Source organism: Macrotis lagotis, chromosome 4 (assembly GCF_037893015.1).
Source record: "Macrotis lagotis isolate mMagLag1 chromosome 4, bilby.v1.9.chrom.fasta, whole genome shotgun sequence".
Classification (NCBI taxonomy): Eukaryota; Metazoa; Chordata; class Mammalia; order Peramelemorphia; family Peramelidae; genus Macrotis; species Macrotis lagotis.
This window is the reverse complement of record NC_133661.1, coordinates 117427434-117446761: the sequence shown is the minus strand read 5'-3', so window position 1 is coordinate 117446761 and position 19328 is coordinate 117427434. Positions and strand designations below refer to the sequence as shown.

The window sequence follows — 19328 nt, the reverse complement described above, 5'->3', positions numbered from 1 at the left end:
TAAATCATCACTCTTATGTTTTCCATAGTATCTTCCCAAACACAACTTCCATAAGCTCTGGTATCTTTAGTACTTGCTCCTTGTCTGAATTTCTCAAACAGTACAAGATTATCCAGGTAGATCAAAACTTCAAAGCAGCTTTGAGTCCTTACCCCCTTTCCCCCTTAAGGTTCTGAAAGGTAGGTATGGATGGATGCTGAGCTTTCTTGGGAGACATAAACTTCAAATCAGTATACGTTCCCTGAAAATAGGGAATTTCTTTTGAATTCACCTGCCCTGAGATTCAGACAGTGTCTCCTCTATATCTAATGCCAAATGTGAGGCTTGGAACTATACTGCTTCATTCAGTGGTTTGTGATCCAGAAGTTATATAAATGTTTATTTCCTTTCCTTCTCCCCTAGTGGTTGGTAGATGAGTCAAACATATCTGAGCAGACTGTATCTTGAATTTATGACTCCCAATTCTGAAGATGTGGTTTCAGGGAAAATAAAGGCATTTGAACCTATTTTTCTAGGAATTGAAGATATCCACTGACTTTTTCACTTTTCTCTAGACACCTTGTTAAGAGACCAAAGACTAGAGTTTAATTTTCATCACTGAAGCATTCTTTGGAAATGAGTCCATCTTTACCACATAGTTAACAACCATTCCAATCCCTCTGCTGGTGTGATTCTGCAGGTCAGTCACCTATTTCTCAGGATTCCAACTTCCTTTCATATGCCAGAAAAGGAAAGAAGGAGATACCTCAAAAAGCAACAATTTTGAGACCTTAACTTCTTGAATACTGTTCACCGTAGCCAAGTGTGTTTAACAGAAACCTATATAAATAGTATTTGCTTTACCAAACCAAATTCTTTCTAAATCTAATGATCCTCTTCTTTCCTAATAAATTCAGTTCAACAAGAATTTATTCAACACAATTAATGTTAGGCACCATGCTAGGGACTAGAAATATTATTCCTTTTTCAAAAAAAGAAACAGTCCTTGACTTCAAGGACTGCTCTTTGCTTATATTTAATATCAAGATCTGTAAATAGATGAGAGGATTTGTTCTTTTTTCTGTCAAGGTTTTCATAATAGTAGATCATCAAAGAATACTCCAAAAGGAAAAAAAAGCCCATACCCAAATCACTTATAGCCTATCATAAATACAAATTTGGGAAAGAACCTTAAAAGTCATCTCTGTTAGATCCATTATTTTGAAGAAGAAGAAATTCAAGCCCAGAGAAAAGTGACTTGTCCAGAAGAGTCACAAAGTTGAACTGAGTCTTAAAACTCACCCTTCATCAATACTTTCTATAATGCTTTCTTCAGCCTTCCAACAAAACTGTAGGTCTTTTTGTAATCAATCAATAAAAAGTTCTTTTATTAACGCCCTACTCTTCCAAGTCAATAGGGATACTGATACAAAAGGGAGACTAAATCTTCACTTTTGGAGCTTAAATTCTCCTAGGGGACATAGCATGTTCATCAATAAGTAATAACAAGATAATATAATTACAATGGTCTGATCAATGGGGGTCCAGACCTTAGAGCACAAGTAGGTTTACCTTTTCTGGTGGAGGGCTTACCCAATGCACATGTAATTCTCTCTGGCTAATTCAATTCAATGTACAGTGGCCTAGCAAGTCATCTGGCTAGTGACAGATTATAGTGACAGTTTTCTCAATTGGCTGAGGAGCAAGAACTGCTTTGGGTTTAAGCAAATGGTCTCTCATCTCTTTCCTGATGGTTTTTGATAGAAGAGAATTCTAGTGAGTCACTGGGTGAGGGAAATGAAATCTATTATGCCTCCTACCCAGTCATTATGCATTCATACATGCGCTCTGTTTTATCTCCTTTGGGTTTATTCCTACAGTCTATTCTTACAGTACATTTGAATGAGTAATGGAAATAAGAGTTTAGTAAGTTGCAACCTTGTGAGTTTTGAAAGGTTGGAAGAGCTATTGGAGTTCCTCTAATCCACCGGATTTGGTTGAAGAGACAAACAGAGCAAATGGAAGCAGTAGATGAATCCAGTGAAGAACTAGCCCTAAGAAGTCACCTGCTCAAGCCCAGTAGTGAATTGATCCATCAGCCAGGACAAGCACATCCTTCATATAGCTAGACCAGATGAGCATGGGAACAAGTCATCTACCTGTGATACCATACCAGAAGCAAACTGGGTGGGAACACTGAGATGGAAACACACATTACAATTAGGACTAAGAATGAAGAAGTAAGCCTATGAGTTTTCTACATGTGTGCTAGATTCTCTTTGTATTTTAAGCCTGAGCCCATTCTCCCCTTATATTTTGCATCTACACAAACATTCACTGTAGGGGATATTTTTATAACTTCTATTCTTACAATACCTTCTTACCAAAATCCATTTCTAAAAGCTACTTGTTATCAACTGGTCAATAAATGCCAAGTAACATACAAGATAGTTGCTCCTGTTAGAAATCCCAATCCCTCAGGATTACCTAAAGAAAGAACCTGAAAGAGGAATCAATCAACAATCTTCTAAAATTCCAATCTACCAGTTCTAGTGAAAGCTTGGGAAGTAGCCCAAGGGGAAGATTACTAATAAGGAGTGAGGAGAGAACACCAAAGAAAGTTAAAGTGATTCAGAAAATACCTCTTGAAGTTAGGTGCTAAGCATTTGAATAAATGATGGATTATAAAGGTAAAATGAGGAGGGAGAACAGTCTAGGGGAGGAGGAAATCTCTGCAAAAGCACTGAGGTGGAAAATGAAAAATTACGTAGATGGAATAGCACACAGGTTAGTCTGACCAGACTATAGACAATAACTAACAAATAAAGGCAAGCATTAACAGAGTGCTTTAAAGTTCGCAAAGTGCTTTACAAATTTATCTCAAATAATAATCCTAGGAGCTGCAAGTTTTTATATGCCTATTTTACAAATGAGAAAATGGAGACAGGCAGAGGTTAAATGACTTGCCCTAAGTCATAATTAATAAATGAATGAGGTGAAATTTGAAATCAGATCTTTCTGCCTTCAGGACCAGGGCTTTTGTCATCTTCTTTAGAGTATGTGAAAGGAAATCATATGAAAACAACCTGGAAAGACTGAATTTTCAAGTTTATTCCATCTACTATACATCAAAAGAAATGACAACAAGAAAATAACACCTGTTAATTATTTCAAAAACAATTATGTCAACTAAGATATCCATGTGAAAAGAGAACTACAAATGAAAAGAATAAAAATGGAAACTCACATGGAAATACCATAAGTTTACAAAGACTTTTCCTCACAATTCTCTGAAAAGAATGGCAAGATTTTTATTATCCATATTTTATAGAAGAGGACACTGAGGCCAAGAAAGGTACAATGACATGCCCCAGATTACAACAATTAAGTGTGAAAACCAAGACTGGACCTTTGGTATTGAGGCATCTTCAACATTTGTATTTGCTATTTAGTTATTTGTTAGTCATGTTTAACTCTTCATGACTCCATTTGGGATTGTCTTGACAAAGAATACTGGTGTCGCTGGTCATTTCCTTCTCCAACTCATTTTACTGATGAGGAAACTGAGGTAAACAGAGTTAAGTGATTTGTTCAGGATCACACAGCTAATAAATGTCTGAGACTGGATTTTAACTCAAGTCTTCCTGACTCTAGACCAGACACTCTATTCCCTGGGCCATCAGCTACCCACAACATTTGTACAGATGCTTGATTATGTTGCATGTCAATTTTTTTTCATGTGGAGAAAAAATTTGATGTGGGCACAGCTGAATACAATTCTTAATGAAACTCAAAGCATTACAAGTTAGCCTTTCCTGGAAACCACATGTCAAAGACTGCAATTGTAACTGTTTACTTTTCCTAAAAATGTTAAATATCATAAATAACAAGGAAACATGAAGCAATCTCTTCACAAAATATTTTATGCAATTGGCCTCTATGCCTCTGTGCTGAGAAACCTCAATAAATTTATGTTGTCAATTATCACTGTCAAACTGCTTAAAGAAAAAATTATTGCTCATACTTTCCTTCTCAAAACCTGTGTTTGTTTATTGAATCTTGATGCAAAATTGCAAAATATATTATGAAAAGAATTCAAAACAGAAGGCCCCACTGACTTATTGAATTTCATTTTTAAAAAAGAATAAGTTGTAACCAGGCCTCATATTGTACTAAAAATCATCAAAACTATTTAGATATCATTTTAAAAAGTAGAAAAGTAGGTCAATGGAACAAACTAGACAAGAAAGAATCGGAAATGGATCAACTCAATAACCCCATCTTCAATAAACCATAGAAGATAAGTAATTTGGGAAAGAATTTTGTATTTGAGAAAAATTCTGCTCAGAAAAATAGGAAGTATTTTTGACAGAACTTGGTTTTTAGACTGACATCCTACCTTACAGACCACATAAGTTCAAAATATATGTAAAATCTGAATATCTGAGATCACACCAATTTTTTAAAAAAGAAAAGAAAAAAACAGAAGAAAACCAGATCACTTACTTTTACAGCTATGAATAGTGGAGCATATTTTTAAACAAACCAAAAAGGGAGATCATAATAAAATCAAAAATAGAATATTCAAACTATATGAAATTGATAGCTTTTGCATCAGCACATTTAGTGCCACCAAAATAATAAGGAAAAAGTATTTGATTGGGGGGAAAAATCTCTGCAACAATTATCTCTAATAAAGAACTGCTCTCCAATATGTATATGAGAAACTGTCAAAAATATGTAATCGAAGAACCATTCTCTAATGGAGAAACTGATTAAAGGTTATGAAATGATAGTTATCAAAAGAAAAATTGCAAGCTATTACCAACTATATAAAAGAGTGTCCCAAATCATCATATAATAAAAGAAATGCTAATCAAAACAACTGGGTTATTATCTTGCACCCAGAAACTAGGTAAAGATGACAAAAGATAGGAATAGCCAGGGTCAGAGGGGCTATGGAAAAACAAGCATATTAATATAATAATGGTAGAGTTATAAATTGGTAGAACCATTCTGAAAAGCAACTTGAATTTATGTTTTTAAAAAGTGATCCATTTGACCCCAAAATGTCATTTGTAGGTGTCTGCCCCAAGGAAGTCAAAAACAGAAAGAAAAGCTCACATCAAAATATCATAGAGCAGCAGTACTTTGAGTGAAGTCCATGAATGTAATGGAATTTATGTATTACTGTGTCATCAAAAAGGATGAATATGGAGAATATTGTATTTACTGTCAAACTGGACTAGGAAGTTGATTTACCTTTGTTAAATTGCTTTTGGGTCTCTCTTTTTGATTGTGAACTACCAGAAATAGTTTATTGGATAGAGGAGAGTGGAAGGATTCATTCTGAAATGTAATAAAAAGTGGAAAATATTTTTAAAATTCAATTGTTTATGAAAAAATATAAAATTGTGGCTCCAGAGCCAGTGTTCTTTTCACTGTACTACTCTACCTCCTGATGATGGTGATCAGGGAAGACTTCAATAAAATAGACAATATTTAAATTGATAATTCAGAAGAATTGTTAGAAATTTAACAAGGAGAAGTAAGAGGACATCTTTTCAGGTTTAAGAATTGGTTGGATAGAGTTAGTAGGTTAAGGGTAGAGAGAAGGAAAACAATCATGGGATATGTTTGTGAAACAGTGAGTAATCCAGCTGTCTAAATTGTAAGTAGTATAGGAGTGGTGAGAGATATGGATGAAAATGCAGAGGAAGACCAGAGGATAAAAAAGAAAAAAAAAGTAGTTTAGTTTTAATTGTATAGATAATGGAGAAAGTAAAGATGTTAAAGAGGAAAAAGGAGTGAACTGAGCAGAACTTTGGGAAGATGAATCTGACAGCAATATATAGAGCAGACCAGAGACTAGATGTTGGGAGAACAATTAGGAGGTTAAAGCAATAATAATTCAAATGTAAGATGATGGTAATAATGATGGATGAAAACAAAAAGGATGGAATCCAGGAGTACATTGGAGTTAAAATTGCAAGAATTTGGAGTGGGAATGGCTATAGCAGGGAAGGAGACAATAAGAGTATAAGATAACCCTGAAATGTTGAGTTTAGGTAATAAGATGAAAGATAGTGGCTTAATAGACAAAAAAATCAGGAAAAGTTGGTTTAGGTAGGAATGGTACTATCTTCATTTGCTATACTATTTACTTCATTTGGATATATGTAACTGACTCATGAATTCAGTGCTAATAATAAGAGTTCATCTTTCATAGTGCTCTAAAGTTTACAAAGTGCTAGGGCAATTGAACGGTTTTGTTTCATTTTTAAGTATAACCTAGGATTTCATCAATGTGGAGAAATCTCTCAGCTAATGCAGAGAGGTAACTTCACTCTAAATTACAGTCATAAGGAGCTGTCAAAGGCAGAGACAATAAATAACTTGTTCATAGGTAGTACAAGCCAGAGGCAGGAATTAAATCCTAGTCTTCCTGACTCCAGTGTTGCTTTCTATCCTCTATGGCCTTTCCAGACCAAAGTGAATGAGAGTAAAGTCTGAAACTAATAGTCTAAAGTCCAATTTCTCATCCTCTTCCAAGTGAAACTAACTGACTCTCTGTGGCTTAGAAATAGAGGAATCATTAAAGCAATATTTAAAGCCTTCAACTTCAATAGTTAAAATGCTTTGGTGATCTCAACTAATAAGGGTATTCCCCCCACAATGGTGAAAATGATAACCTTAATATGACTTTTCATTCAGTTCAATTCTTATCTATATGCTTCCTGCCCCCAAGGTCTAACCAGGGTGCTGGGGATCAACCTTTAGGTCTTTTTAACATTGTGTAGGTATCAGTAAAACTCAAAAAGCCTATCTGTTATCCCTTACTGCATAAACAGCCCATCTCCTTTTCTGATCATACATTTTCTGGATGATATCCCAGACCCCTCTTCTTGTGTGCATGTTGTCATCATTGGTGTAATGTTGCTGCCTGCTTGTGCCCACCTGATCTCTCTCTGCTGCTCTGGCATCAGAGAAAATATCAATCCAAAAGAGATGAGATTTATTCAAGGATTCTCTGATTATCATTATCAACTGAAGCATAAAATAGGATGATGGAAGCTAGCCAAAGACTACCCTGCATTATGTCCAAATGGAAGAGAAATTCCCTGCAGATGGTTATATTCTCCATATGCTTTAGTTTGTGGCTGATGTGTTAATTATATCAAGATCTAGAATACTACAAAACTTTCTCAATAAGAACTATAGCCATTCCAAAGAGCTCAGTTTAATAAGGCACAGAAGAAAAAACAAATGACAGAGGAATATCTATTGCTCATAACATGGAACTGGATGAGAAGCTCATTAAGTTCATCAATCAGTACATAAAAAGAAAAAAAATGATAGCTAGTATTTATATAGGATTTTAAGGTTTGCAAAATGTTTAATAATTTTCTTTTTATTTTAACCTCATAACAATCTTGGGAGGTAAGTACTATTTTTAATCTCCATTTTAGAGATGAGGAAATTAAGGTAGACAGGTTAAGTGACTTGCACAGGGTTACACAGTCAATAAATGTCTGAAACAAAATTTGAACTCAAGTCCTCCTGATCCCATGTCAAGCACTCTGTCCATTATATCACCCAGTTACCTGTATACTGTGGATAGCTACTGTAGCTGCATAATAGATGGGGCCACATATTGAACACAAGGGATAGAGCAGATTAGATTGCATTTAGGAAATGGTACAGCACTTTGAACAATCCCAAACTGCTCCAGTCATAAAAGTCCATCATTTAAATATCTTATTCATCTGATTTCAAAATCAAACTGAAATATGATAATGAATTCTTATGAAAATCAGAATCAAATGCTTTCAGGTTACAGAAATATCCAATTTCCAGAAATAGTTGGAGAGAATTTTCCCAATGCAAAAAATAATAACTTATAAATTTTCTAAGTAACAGCTTGTTTTCCTTAATGTATTCCATACTTCAGGGTTCCTCCTTCCCATTTTATTCTCTCTAAATAATATGATTCCATTCTTCCCAAGGGACACACCACTGCCTTACAATAATATTTCCAGGCATCTGAAAAACCCTTGTGTAAAATCCCTAGTTTTCCCCAGAGCACAACAGTTCAAGTACCACTTCCTACTGGAGGCCTCCCTCCCTCCCTTTCTCTTTGTATTACATACATATATAGTTTGTATTGTTTTCTGCATATATACTTTTCTTCCCAGTATGATGCAAATTCCTAAGGGTAAAGATTATTTTTTGACTTTCTATATTTATCTCTAATATCTATCCCATTGACTAACCACATAGACTCTCAAAAAATCATTGATTTGAATTGAATCCTGTGTAACAGAAAGTTAGGCAACTTAAAGTATAGTAGTTATAAATGCTATCTACCAGTTATCTCCCTACCAGATAAAAAGAAGATACAATGGTTCCAAGAATGAAAAAATATTGTAATCAAATCACATTACAGATAATATAACTCATTTAAAACCTAAAAAGAAAATATCAACAAAGGAAACACAGAGGATTCCCATGTAGTTAAGGTCAAGACAATAGGGCTTTATTTAAAGGTCAAGTTTTGGGGGTCCCAAATGTGGTATACTGTAAAAATTTCAGGAACCTCCTCACAATGACTAGTTGATTACTTCAACCTGCCTGTGTTAAAAAATAGAAACATCCCACAAGAAGAAAAAGACCAAATCATATGTGGAGAGCAAGGCATAAGTCCAACACCAGATTCCATTCTATGAAAACCAAACACACTGTCTTTTCTCTCCGCTTTCACAAGGAGTGTGCATAAAAGTGACAACAGCATTCCCCAGAGTTTATTTCTTCTCCAATCTCACATGCAGGCACCAGGATAACTTTTAAAGTGATACTATAACTAATGTAATATTCTAAATTTCTTTACATCTATCTCTTCTTCCTCTGAATTCCCACTTTGTCTAACCCAGTTCATTATCAATTCAAACCTGAATTACTGAAACAGATCAATTAGACCCTTTAATTTTCTAAGTTCTCTGCCCTATAATCATAGCATTATGGAGGTAGAGGGAGAAAGGTCCTTAAGGAGTCATTTTACTGATGAGAAAACTGAGGTACATAAAGGTTAAATGATTTGCCAGAGTCTGAGGCAAAATTGAAGCCCAAGTTCACTGAGCTCTCCACTTCACAATGGTGACATCATATTAATCTTCTTAAAATACTGAATGTTTCCACGATCACCAGGACTGTAATCTACTGGTAGAACCTGAAGCTTACCAAGTTGATCCCTAAGACTGGAGACTACCCTCTTATCAGTTTCTCCAAGTTACCAGAGAGTTCTTCCTTTTTTAAAAAAAATATTTTATTTTTAATTTATGAACTAAAACAAACATATCCATAACATAATATTTAATTTTTAAAAAGATGATTGAATATGAATCTGCAAATCTATTACTAGGCACCTGAGAGTTCTACAGGGTGAGGAGCACTTCTATTTTCTAATGCTATTTTTGCTCATGAAACTGAAAATCTAGTATGTACAACTTGCTCTTCCTTTTAAATATATAAAAATTGTCAGATAACATTTTTTTCCTTTTATTTCTTCCCTCTCCCTCTACTTTGAAACAGCTAGCAATGGATACAAATATTTAGATAATAATAATAATGTTTATCCTTCATTTTTGAAGAAGACCACAAAATCAGGGAGGTGATGCCATGAGAAGCACATGAATTGGATTTGAGTGAGGGGAGGCTTGTGCTAAGTCACCAGCCTCACTTTCTTCTCCAGAGCCATCTGGGTCCAGTGGCTAGAAATGAATCAGGATGCCTGGAGATGGTCCTGGATGTGAGGCAATCAGAGTAAAGTGACTTGTCCATAATCACACAGCTAGCAAGATTCAAGTGTCTGAGGTCAGATTCAAACTCCCATCTTCCTGACTCCAAGGCCAATGCTCTATCCATTACACTACCTAGCTGCCCATAATGTAGATAGATAGATAATAGATAAATAGGTAGATAGATAGATAAACATACATATATATATATATATATATACCTATATTTGTAAAATCATTATATACAAACTTCTATTTATTAATTCTTTCTTTAAACATTGGTAGCATCTTCATTCATTTGTTCTTTGTATCTAATTTGGGTATTTAAAAGAATGAAAATGACTTAGTCATTCAAATGTGTTATAAAAACAAAATTGCAATTACTCCTAGTTCTTTTCATTTCGCTCTTCATTATTTCATTCAAGTCTATCCATGTTTTTCTAAGATAATTGAGTTTGGTATTTCTTATAGTACAGAATTCCATCATGATCATATGACACAATTTGTTCTGTCATTTCCCACTTGAGATATCCCAAAATTTCCAGTTTTATGCTACCACAAAGAGAGCTGTTATATTTTAGAATGTATAGGTTCTTTTCCTTTTCCCCTAATCATCTTTGAAAACAGATCTAGTAGTAGTATTGATGGGTCAAAGGGTAGGCAACTTTTTTGATATAATTCCATATTGCTTTCCAAAATAATTGGATCAATTTCACATTTCCACCACAGTGAATTAGGATCCCGGTTTTTCACATCCCTTCCAACATTTGCCGCTTTCCCCTTCGATCAATTTAGCCAATCTGATAGGTGAAAAATGTTATCTCAAGGTTGTTTTAATTTGCATCTTTGGAATAATGGTTTAGAGTAGTTTTTCATATGATTATAAATTGCCTTTATTTCTTCACAACTGTTCAAAGCCTGGACCATTTATTAATTGGGGAATGTCTCAAAGTTTTAAAATATAGTTGATATATGAGACCTTCATCTAAGAAAATATCTATAAAATTTTCCCAATTTCTACTTTTCTTCTGATGTCTTCATTTTTTATTTGTACAAAAATTTTTGAACTTAATATAATTGAAATTATAATTTACACATTACACTATTCCCTATCTCTTGTTTATTCATAAATGGTTCACCTATCCATTAAGTTTGATAGATAAAAATGTTCAATTTTCTTCAAATATTTCATTGTAATCTCTCTATTTTTATTGAGATCATGTATTCATTTTGACCTTGTCTTGATAAAATAGTAAAAGGTATTTTTCCATTACTAATTTCTGCCAGAAACCTTTCTGGCTTTCCCAATAATTTTCACCAAATAATGAATTCTTATCCCCAAACTTAAATCTTTACACTTGTCACACACAAAGTTACTGTAATCATTTGCTGCTGTAAATTGTATGGCTACTCTGTTTCACTGATTTATTTTACTATTTTTTAGTTGATAATTACTGCCTTATAAAATAGTTTAAGATCTGATACTACTAAAACCTCCTTCCTTTACTTTTTTAAATCAGTTCCTTTGATATTCACTTTTGTTCTTTCAAATGAATTCTATTATTTTTTTCTAACTCGGTAAAATAATGCTTAGATAGTTTAATTGAAATGGCATTTATTATATAAATTAGTTTAGTAAAATTGTTATTTTATCATAATAGCCCTGCCTAGCCATGATCAATTAATATTTCTCTAATTATTTAAAATCTGATGTTATTTGTATAAAAAGTTTTTTTATAATTTTATTCATATAGTACTTTGGTAAGTGTACCCCCAGATATTTTATACTCTCTAGAGTTATTTTAAATATACATTCTCATGTAATACAATCTCTTAATTTCTTATCTCTAATCTATCCTCTCCTTGAATTATCCTTATAACTTCCAGGTTCATATTTATACACAGATCTATTCCTTTCACACTTCTACTCAAAACTCTACAAAAGCTTCCCTCTACCCAACACAAAAAAAGCATTTAAGGTCCCTACACAACCTGCTGCCTCCTTACCTCTCCAGTCTTTATCTCAACCTAACTTGTAGTGTTTGTTTCAGACAAACTGGACTACTCACTGTCCTTAGTACACATCTATTATATTCCCACCTCCATGCTTTTGCTCACACTGTTACCTATAACTAGCATGCCCTCCCCATTGCATTACAAAGAAAGTACAGGTCTCTATTCAATTTTCTCTCAAAAGAGTAAAAGTTTAATGAATGTCTGCTGTATTCAACTGAATTTCTGCCTTTTGAAATTCTACTCGCAATTTAAAGTCTAGTTCCTCAATAAGCTGTCTCATCTACCTCTTTGCCTTCCCTCCTGCCATTTGAGAATGATCTCTGATTCCAAGAACTTATATATTGCATCTCTCATAATTCCTATATATTTTATTCTGCATTTACAAAAAACTGTATCCTTTACTGTATAATTACTTTTTAGTTATTAGGTAATAATCCATTATCTAATCACTAAGAATGCATGGCTCTGTTCTTTGATTCTCTTCTCTTCTCACTTTAAACTCTATCCCTTAATAGTTTTTATGGTTTCAATTATCTCTGTGCATAACTCTACAAAGCTCTCTAAATATTTAGAAAATAATAATATATATATATACACATATACATACATGTGCATGTTTACATGCCTTAGGCAGACCTATGTGTATATATGTATATAGTATTATGTGCATATATGTATATTTCTCATAATTTCCTCAATCATCAGTCCCTATATCCTCCCCACTGTACTCAATGTCATCATCACTTCTTGAATTACTCCATACATATCTCAAATTCAAGTTATCTCAAAGTGAACATTGATTATCTTTTGCCTCTAAACCTCCTCCTCCTTCCAATTTCCCTATTTTGTTAATAACATCACCATTCTTGCCACCAAGAATCAGAACCTCAACTGTCCTTGAATCTTCCCTCTCCTTTTTCCCCTCTCATTCATCCAGTTGCCAAATCCTTGTTGATTCTATCTTCCAAACAATTCTACATCTGTCCCCTTCTCTCCCCTCACAAAATAACACCCTAGTTCAGACCCTCATGATCCCTCATTTGATCAATAATAGTCTCCTAAATAGTCTTCCTTTCTATCATTTCTTCCTTCTTTAACACATCTGATACATAGGTACTCAAAATTAGATCTCTGACTATGTAACTATCCTTCCAGAGGCAATATTAAGCAGTGGTCTTAAAAGTCAGAAAGTCATGCCTTTGACACACACTAGCTACTTGACAATGGACAAATCTCTTAGTGCTCTCTAGGCAATTCTTCCAAGCTATAAATTGCAAAGAAGATGGTAAACTGCATTGATAGGAGTTTCCTCACTTGAGAGTTTCTTATAGCAATGAAATTATAGGATTCAATTGTATAACTCCATCTCCTCAGCCTAGCATTTAAAGGCTCCCATAATCTGACTCCAACCTACCATTCCATACATATTATCCCATTAACCTACCTTTCCTTATAATTTCCCTATTTCTTTTGAAACTATTGTTATTCTTTCTATCACTGAGGATTATTATACCTTTGCTTCTCCTTGAATCTTCCCTCTCCACCCCCCCCCATACTAGCTTTAGTCCTACTTCAGAAAGCATCAGTATCAATTCCTTTTCCAGTAACATTTCCTATGACATTGAACATTCAACAAAAGCCAAAAGGACCACAAGTATTTGATAAAAACAACTTAAGTAGTCATGGTAATATTGAATTATGACCATACTAAGAGTTAAAAACAAAACGTTCCTAATAAGAAGAATATCTTCAAGGTGCATCCTTATGTATATTTTTTTTAGGTTTTTGCAAGGCAAATGGGGTTAAGTGGCTTGCCCCAGGCCATACAGCTAGGTAATTATTATGTGTCTGAGACTGGATTTGAACCCAGGTACTCCTGACTCCAAGGCTGGTGCTTTATCCACTGCACCACCTAGCCGCCCCAGGTATATCTTTTTAAAATAAGTTTCTTTTGTAGCCAAGGAGATAAAATTTAGTGAAATTATACATTTTAGTGGAAAAACTATAACTTACTAGTAGTGATGGGTTTTTAAAGAGATTAAAACAAGTCAATAAACTACATACTGGAGATGAAAATGAAGAATGTGAGATTGAAAAACATCAATTTTATAACAACCCTACATATTTGAGAAAAAGAAATCCTTCAAACAGATTAAACATAGCCCAGGCAAGCTGGATTGTACTACATTCACACTGCTTCTTCTCTGAATCCTCAACTTCAAGGCCACCTCCTTCAAGAAGACTTCCCTAATTCCCCAGCCTTCCCAGCTAGTGCTTTCTCCCTTCTTAATTTGTCAAAAGATTTTATGTTGCTGGTCATGGGTGAAATTCAGCTAATGCTCTGTCAATAAGGCACCATGGTACACTATGTTGGGCAAACACCACCATATGTTATCTGACAACAGAGTACAACAACCCAATATATCCTAACCTGTCTCTTGATGGACTAATCACCAGTACTTCAGACCTTCCATGTTTGAGCTCCCTAACAACTATGTTCCCAGTAGATCAAGGGACCATAAGTTCCTTGAAGTAAAGTTAGATATTTTCATTTTTGTCTGTGAATTAACACTTCCGCTCCACTTGCCCCCTGCCCAATACTTTCCACAGAATTCAAATGTGATGTTTTATCTCCCTTGCCAGACCTGCAAGTTTCCAGAGAGATGAGGGTTATATCTTCATTGTTCTTGCATCTCCCCAAGGGCCCAGCAGTTTCTTACACACTTTAACCTAAATAACAGAATAGAACGCAACAGAACCAGGAAGCAAGAACAGACTTCACATAAAGTATATTATCCCAAAGAAAATTGGCCCTGGAGTCAGAAGAATCTGAGTTTAAAACTGACCTTAGACAATACTTACTTAGCTGTGAGAACCTGAGCAAGTTACTTAACCCCATTGCCTTGCAAAAAGCCAAAAAAAAAAAAGTATATTAAGCATTCCTTTGTTTTACAGTTAAAATAACTAAGATTCACAGGATTTAAGTTATTTGCTCATTTGTGGCAATGTTCATACTAGAATACAGATCTCTTGAAAAGCAGATCAATAGGTTTTATTTGTTATATAATCCAGTTTCTTCAGTAAACAGTCTCTAGTGATTACTTTCTGATGTTACTATTGTTTTACTCTAGCAATACTGTTTCTTTCCTTCTACCTTTTTATTCTCTGGTTCCCCTTTTATCTACTCCATTGATAGTGACATTTCCTAAAGATTTCTCCTCAATCTGCATGCATATAAATATATATATATATACATACAAACTTCATGCATACATATAAATATTTACATACAAACAAACATGCACATGGAAATATAAACTGTAAAATGTAAATATACATATTCTCTTTCTGGTGACAACATCAATTTCCAAATTTTTATTATCATATCTCAGTAAATCAGCTACTCCAATAGTAATTATTAAGCATTTGCCTTATACCAGAGAGCGCTGGGCACTGAGGATACAGAGACTAAACACTATCTGCCTTCAAGGACCTTACACAATAACAGAATATTTAACATACATATAGGTTGGCAAAGTGCTACATAATATATAAAAATTAGATACACAGTGAGAAGAGGGCATTAACAACTTGGGGGTGAGAAACATTTCTTGAGGTAGGTAAGACTGGAACTGAGCTACAAAAGAAATCAGCATTTATAATAAGAAGTAGGGGTGAGGAGGGACATGATTCCAAGTAACAGCTTCTGCAGAGTCATCAAAAAAAGAGACAGAATGTCATATGAAAAGAGTAATCAATAATCTGGCTGAAAAATATGAGTGTATGAAGAGTAGTGATGAGTAATCAACCTAGAAATGTAGACTCTGGTCATATTATAAAGAGTTTTAAATACCAAACAAAGAAGCTTGTGTACTATCCTTAAGGCAATGGGGAGCCACTGAAGCTTCTTTTGCCAGGTTTAACCTGGCCTGAGCTGGAGAAGGAAATGACAAACCACTACCGTATTTTTGCCAGGAAAACCCGAAATGAGGTCATGAAGAGTTGGACACGACAAAAAATTACTGAACAACAATGAAAACCTAGTCTGACCTGAAGAGTATCAATTTGATAAATGTGAGGAGGATGGATTAAAGATAGTACCAAATCTATCTCCCTAGCCCCACCTTCTTTCCAGACTCAAGTTTTTTCATCTAACAGTTTCCTGCAGATACTGTAAGTTAAACATGTTTAAAATATAACTCAACATCTCACTACCCATAACTTTTTTTCTTCTTGATTTACCTAGCTTTTGTCAATTTTAACCCCCATCCTCTATTTTTAATTTTAGTGATAACTATGATTATTTCCTCTTCTTCATCTCAACATCTAGTCACAGAATCCTGTTTTCTATTTCAACAATCCTACTTAGCATCTGTCCATTCCACCAATATCCTGAATTTCCCTGCTCCTCATCTTTCAATTTCTCTGCCTGCAATGCTTTCCACTTTACCTACCCCCATCCCTGAATTCCAATCATCCTTCAAAAGCTAGCTCTAAGACTTCCATGAAGATTTACTCTTGTCCTAGATGGAAATACCTCTCATTGCACATATTCACAGAATTAGGTGTTTTATGACTGAAATGAAATTCCAAATTAATCTAATACAACTTCTTCATTTTATAGATGAAGAATCTGAATCCCAGAAAGCCAAAATAGCTTGCTAAAGATTAAACAACTAACAAATGTTAAATTTCTCTGATCCTTTACACTATACCAGCTTGTCAGTTCAATTTCAAATTAGTTGTTTGTAGGTTTTATATTTTTCATTAGATTTAGTTTTTACTTTTAGTTTTTTAGTTTTACTTTTAGATTTACATTTAGATTTAGTTTTACTTTTACATTTAGTTTTACCAGTGCCTACAATAGTACCCTACACATTTCACTGTTTCCTAAATGCATGGATAAATGAGAAGTTTCTACTCTATCTCCATAGCATAGACCTATCCTAACAGGAAAAGGAAGAAATAACAAGATTATTTAAAGCCCACTTTTTTAGAAGAAAAAGTTTGCTGTTTTTTTTATGACTAAAATACCAAGTGTCATCATTAGTTGATCCTCTTTTCTTCAAATGGAGTAACAATGCAGAAGTTTGGAGACATTGGTTAATGATAGAACTCAAAGAATTACCTGACTCCATACAACCTCTCGCCACCTACCTGAAAGCTTGTGCAGAAGAGTATGGCAATCCAGATGCCCAAGCACCAGGGTTTTGGCAGGGCCATGGCTCCTGATTTCAGAGGGTTTGACTTCAACCTGTCAGAGAGAATAACACGTTCAAATGACTGTCCCTACCCTACTGCCCCTCACCCCTCTAGAGGGAGGTTTGGTGACTCAGCCACGCAGCCCGGGAATAAGACCTTGGACTCGGAGCAACCCAAACACGAGAAAGGTTTGCACTGGCTGAAGAGCCGAGTTAGGGAATAACGTGCCATAATCAGTCTTCGGGATGAGATAGTTCCAATTAGGAGGAAGTCATGGATTTAGCCAAAGGGCACAGCCTTGGTGCTATAAGTATGGGTAGAATGTATGGGGTGTGTGCAGGGGAATACAAGAAAGCGCACGTGCGTGTACGTGTGAAGAACTGCCTCTCCCTCGCGCCCCACCTCTGGCGTTCCCATTTAGCAGGGTGGGGCCGGGAGGCGCAGCGCCCCGGGGGCCGGCCTCCGACAGCGCGGGAACCCAGCTGCCTCTCAGGCTCCGATCCTCCACAATCCGGGAGCGCAACCCAGAGGCCGCACAGTTTGGGACGCCCTAGCAGGGGCTTGGCGCGTGCCCTCCCAAAGGCTCCCTGGGGTAGGCTCCACATAGAAGTCGTCCAGAGCAATCGGTTCTACCCAGGCGCGATGTCCGAACAGACGCAGGGTCCGTCCAGTTGCCCGGGCCCGCGGGGTTCTTTGCAAACCCGGAAGTCCCGGAAGGGGTGCCCCCCCCGTTTCTCTCTCCGTCTCTCTTCTTTTCCTTCTCTCTCTCTCTCTCTCTCTCTCTCTCTCTCTCTCTCTCTCTCTCTCTCTCATCCCCCCACCCCCGCACCCCCGTCCTGCACCTGTCCGTGGGCCGGAGCCAACCTAAGGACGCCCCGGGGACCCGACCATGCACCACTCCTTGGAGCCGGACAGCCACCGCAGCAAGCCCAACTCCTCCCCCTGGCCAGGAGCTGCGCCTGGTCGAGGCGACCCTGACTCTCAGGCAGCCGGGAGACGGAGAAGAGGGGGCAGCTTAAGGGTGGCTGCCTTTTCGCGTATTTTCTCAGTTTCGGGACACAAGCAAAGGATGACGTTGAAGCCGTGGCGCGTGGAGATGGCCCGCGACCATTCCTGACTTCTGTTTCGCGGAGCTGGGAAGCGCAGCGCCCCCGCCGATGCAGAGCCGCTCCGTCCGTGGGTGGATGGATGGCTCCGTGCTCATCTGGAGAAAGCATTAACGGGACCCGACCTAATGCGATCCGCAAATGGGCTGCTTCTTCCGACCTGTCGCGACTTCCCCGCGCCAGCACCCAGCCGAAGTGATGCAGAGACTAGTAGCCTGGAGCCCCAACAAACAGCCCGTTACCCTTGTCCCCCTCCCCTTCACACACACACACACACACACTCAGTGCCCACTGAGTGCGCCTCAGTTTTCTCGCACTCCCCCATGCACACTCACATACATGCCCATTCCCGTTTTTGCCGTTTAGGGAGCCGCAGTCCTTGGGGTGACAGTGCTGTATACCTACCCTCCCCCCGGATCGCGAGGGTAAGACCGTCCCCCTTCGAATCAAGGCAGAAATGGGGCACGCCGCCCCCTCTCTTAGAGCCAGAATCGGTCCCCTACCATGCTGCCGACAGCTGAGGGTGGTCTCTGTGGCTGCCCGCCGCGGCTTCTCTCTACCTTAGTACCCTCGCCCCCCTCCCAGGCGGGCTCCCCTGCCCCCTCCGGTCCCCACCCCCCGTCTTCCGCCGGACCCACCTCGCACTGCTGAGCCGGACTCCGTGGCTTCCCCCCGGAGACCCCCGCTCCAACTCCGCTGGAGGCTGCGAGGAGGGCGGCTGCGATCCCGTCCCCGCCGCTGGGGAGGATGCCTCCTCACCCGGAGCCCGGAGAAGCATGACCTTACTGCACGTCGGCCTCCAACCCGCAGAGTCGCAGCCGCCAGGATGTTAAATGGTGCTGGAGCCGAGGCTGCCCCACCTCTCCATTCCACTCCCCCCCCAACCCCCGCCCTCCCCTCCTAGCCCCACTCCTGGGACTGCCCCGGCGCGGAGCACTTGCGGGAGCCAGACTCGGGAGAGCGCGCGCGCCGCCACCTGTAGCACCGGAGCAAGTGCACTGGACCACGCGCGCCCTACCCCCACCGAAGACCGCCCCCATCTCCGGGGCGCCCACTGCCCACGATGGAGCGTGGTCTCCAGGACGACTTCCCATAAGCTGGGGCATTTTAGGGCAAACACTCCAAGAGCTAGGGGCAAAGTGTCCGGAGGCCCCGCTTTCCCGCGGGGGCAGGTGGAGGCTCCGTCAGGAACCTCCTAGCCCAAGTTTGCTGGAAGCCCCTCCGTGGCCGA

At 37.8% G+C, this 19328-nt stretch overlaps 1 protein-coding gene across 2 annotated transcripts in view; it reads right to left on the bottom strand.

Annotated features, from left to right (window-relative positions):
• Nucleotides 1-18911, bottom strand: part of ADAMTSL3 (ADAMTS like 3) — a 713745-nt gene extending 694834 nt beyond the window's left edge. For both annotated transcript variants that reach the window (XM_074233985.1, XM_074233986.1), the window contains exons 1-2: nt 18736-18911; nt 16947-17043 (exon numbers count right to left, since the gene is read on the bottom strand). In XM_074233985.1, the coding sequence (XP_074090086.1) occupies nt 16947-17043; nt 18736-18875 (237 nt within the window). In that variant the 5' untranslated portion in view covers nt 18876-18911. The remainder of the gene's footprint in view (nt 1-16946; nt 17044-18735) is intronic.
• Between the last annotated feature and the right edge of the window lie 417 nt (nt 18912-19328).